The 3,968-nt window shown below is 45.0% G+C and overlaps 1 protein-coding gene across 1 annotated transcript; it reads right to left on the reverse strand.

Moving 5' to 3' along the window:
* Positions 1–209: 209 nt before the first annotated feature.
* Positions 210–1,966, reverse strand: LOC147633939 (zinc finger protein CONSTANS-LIKE 3-like). Its single transcript, XM_086805001.1, has 2 exons — positions 803–1,966; positions 210–650 (listed from the first exon to the last, which is right to left on the reverse strand). The coding sequence occupies exons 1-2, from the start codon at positions 1,589–1,591 to the stop codon at positions 327–329; spliced, it is 1,113 nt and encodes a 370-aa protein (XP_086661127.1). The 5' UTR covers positions 1,592–1,966; the 3' UTR covers positions 210–326.
* Between the last annotated feature and the right edge of the window lie 2,002 nt (positions 1,967–3,968).

Raw genomic sequence — 3,968 nt, forward strand, 5'->3', positions numbered from 1 at the left:
TCATGATGTCACAAGGGTTAACTTCCACTAAATTGGACTTGAGGAGCTTGAGGCAATTAATGAATGGAGCTCCCCATTTAAACAGTGCTAGAAAAAAACCTGGGTTTTAGTGTAACTTGCATCTAGAACTTTTGAAAAATACCTTCAAATTTAGAACTTGAAGGTACAAAAATATGCAGATTTTGGAAGATTGTAGAACAAAAACCTTCAAAACTTGAGATATTCTTTAATGAATAATTTCCCAAATTTTAGATGACGGTATTCGGCACAATGCCACACACTTTTTGTAGCACTTGAAAACGTTGCAACCAGGTGGAACCTTCTTTCTAGAAGGAAGGGACAACACCAAAACTGGAATCATGCACAGCAGAAAACACCTGCTCCACTTCAACATTCATTCTCTTGGCAAACCTTCCTTTTATCCTAGGCCTGGTCTCCGCATATGCCTTCCTCGAAGCATACCTTATTGTCTTCTCAAACTTCCTATTCTTCCTCTTCTCCTTGTACCTTAAGACCCTAGCTTCTCTTGCCAAAGGCTCCAGATGACTAACGCTTTGAGTGCGCGATAATACACCGGGTCCAGCAGGTGTTGATATATCACTGAAGGCCGAATCAGGCACCACACCAAACTCCGTTGAGTTTGAAGAGATCTGCACATGCACAATCAACATACACAAACACAATTCAGATGCAGCTCAAGATCTGAACATACACCACTAGCAGCATACACACACACAACTCAGATGCAATTCATATGGGAAGGTACAACAGAATGAGCCATAGTACAGAGGAAGATGCTTACACTGTGGCTAAGTGAAGCAGATCCAATACCAAAGCCACTTTTTGAAGACACCTCTACATCCAACATATGAGATCCATTGGCCACATGCGCATTTGGGTTATGCACAGGCACTATGCTGTCTGTCATGACCTGTGGAACCCCCATAGCTTGAACAAACTGCATGTCGAAAAACGGATCTACATCTGGATAAAACTCCAAGCTGCTGTTATCCTCAGCTTTCACTTTGAGAATCTTGCCATGACTGGGAGGTGTCAAGCCATTGGTGCCACTATCACTAGTGTCATCCGCGAACAGAGAAGGAACGGTTACCACATCATCAAAGCTTTCACCAACTAAGCTACTCTTGTTAACTCCGTCATGTGGGAGGAGCCATGACTCGGCTTCTGCAGCAGATCTCTCATCATCATCTTCATCATCATCGGAGCTTGCACTGCCACAACCACCCACATTGGACGAACTCGGTGCAACAACATTCCTGTGGGAAACCTTTATGAGTCCCGGGGCTTCGTAGAAAGGTAGAACAGGAACCCTTTCGTGGCGGCTTGCCAAAGGGTTAGCAGAGTGGATGTCAGCATCACAGGAGAAGCAGAGGGAGGCCGCATCGGCTTTGCAGGTCACGACAGCAGGCGCCTGCTCACAAACCTCACACATCCATACTCTTTCGTGACGGGAAGCGACCTTATTGGCACCATGGACTTCAAGATCGCATGCCATGCAGAGATAGGCTGCATCTGCCCTGCAAAAGACAATGGCGGAGGAGGTCTGGCAGGCATCGCAAGACCTCGGCATGCTAAAGATCTAAGCTCTGTTAATCCAGTCTACACACAAACAGAAGGGGGAAGGAGAAGGCTGCCTGAGATAACTGAGACACCTGGCTCTCTCTCTCTCAAATCTAGATCTATAGACCCGCTCTGCACATTCACAGTTCACGGACAGACCCTTCTTTATCTCGCCCTCTCTCCTCTCTCTTTCTCTGTCTCTGAGACCACCCACACCACCCCAGTCTCTCTCTGTCTCTCTCTCTCTCTCTTAAACTCTGTCTCTAAATCACCCACACTACACCTGCACCCACAGACATTCTCTGTCAGCGCGCGCGCACTCACACAGGCCAATTTTGCCCACTACGCTCAAGCTCAAAGCAGGCAGCGCGCAGGGGACAAATCAATGTGCACCGTGTAAAGCTTTTGATTTGCAGGAGATCCGCACACTTGGCCCAGAATGAAGATGGCCCCCCATCGGACCTCAGCCCATGCGCCCTATTGGATAATGCTGACTCACCTCCTCAAGGTCTAGGCCCCCTTTCACGTGACGGTGCATGCTTTCCCGGTGTTCGGGAGCAAGGCATTTTTGGTGAAGTCCACTTTGCGTCAAGAAAAGGCCACAAAAAGTAGATTTATGCCTAATGGGTTTTACATGAACGTCAAGGTACTCGCTAGGGTGTCAAATTTTGAAATTTTTGAAGTCCAAGGTAGGGTTGCAAATTTCAGGTCTCTGGTCCAACGGGCAATAGTATTCTTGCATGCATAAAAACATAGACTCGTCCTCATATATTTGATAGTGGCATGACTTGTCTCCGATGGGTAGGAGCCATGCACCCCGTTAAAGACAACGCCACGGAGGCATCTTTGCATACAAAAAAGGCACATAAACATCTGTCACACATGGATACTCACATTGGAATCAATGAATTGAACGAGACTTGCACATCAAGTGTATTCTAAAGCACAAATTGTCAACTACTCATGTGCTTCCCCAAACTTTTCAAAACTTTTGCAAGGTCAATGCATGTAAAGATTGGCTTGACCAAGCCACAATAGGCAAAAGAAAAAAGAAGGTTGTATTAAACTTTGACAAATAAACATAATGCACTCCAAAACAGTTCAAGTACCTACAGAAGCAGTACCTCATCACTGCAGTCACACGCCATGGAGGCACCCACCTTGCTAGATCCATTCACAATAGTTTAGTGCTTGCCTTGGCCGTGCTTTAGGGAAGCAAGGCATTTTGAGAAAGGCCCTCTTTAGGGAAGCAAGGCATTTTGAGAAAGGCCCTCTTGTTGCATTTGTTCAAATAGTTTAGATCATTTTGTAGGCACTTGTGTGCTTTCGAACACACCATACTTTTTTCCTTTGTGAGTCGCAAGATGCAAGCAAAAAAACAAACCTCAAGCTGCATCCATTTAAAATAGTTTAGATCATCTTGACTTGCCAACAAGCAAAGGTCCCTTGTTGTCAACCATAAGATGCAAGCAAAGGTCAATTCATTTGAAAAGAGGCCCTTGAGTTGCATCTATGAGAGCATCATGACATGCCCTACTGAGCATATTTTGCCAAGAGGGCAATCCCTTGGCCCAACTGATAATATGTACCAATTTCCACCTTCCAAGAGAGGAAGCCTCGAGAAGCACTCATTGACATCACCATTCTCGGGGGCAAACATATTCACCAAGATTTAGAGATAACTTTCTAAACACGAAGGTCCTCAATCATTGCTGCTCTCGCAAGTGCACACACACACACAACATAGATCTCTATATGCAACCTGAGAGAGAGAGAGAGAGAGAGAGAGAGAGAGAGAGAGAGAGAGAGAGATTACCTCCATCTGTCAGCCTGCCCAGTAGCTCTTTCACCTTCTCCATCTCTTTCTTTACTCTACTCACCTCCTCAAAGAACACTCAGGCGGTGCCCTTGCTAAGCGCCATGAAGACCTGCTCTTTTGCATATGAAGACCAACACACATGGCATAAATATCCAAAATAGCAATTCCAAGCATATCTTATGTCCACCAATGTAGAAGAGGCCCTTGTATTGCATCTATTTCAAACATTTTTTACTTTTGTTTTGCAACGTGTGCCTGAGCACAACATTCTGAGCATGAAGCTCTGCAAGAAATCCTTGTGCTTTTGCAATGTGTGCCTTTCGTGAGAGGGTTTTAGCCTTACAAAATCAATGCTCTAGACAACTTTCTTGCAGCAACATAAATGAAGTCTTATGAACATAGATCAAGGCTTAACAATAGAGATTAGGGCTTACCTTCATGCCCTAAACTCTTGCACTTGACTCGTTTGTGCTTCTTGCACATGACTTGCATCTCTCAAATGTGAGCCATGATGCTATTCTCTTTGCCATCAGTATGAGAAAATGTCATGTGCCTTGACAAATCTAGT

This window comes from Cibotium barometz, chromosome 11 (genome assembly GCF_041138505.1).
Source record: "Cibotium barometz isolate CiBa-2024 chromosome 11, ASM4113850v1, whole genome shotgun sequence".
Classification (NCBI taxonomy): Eukaryota; Viridiplantae; Streptophyta; class Polypodiopsida; order Cyatheales; family Cibotiaceae; genus Cibotium; species Cibotium barometz.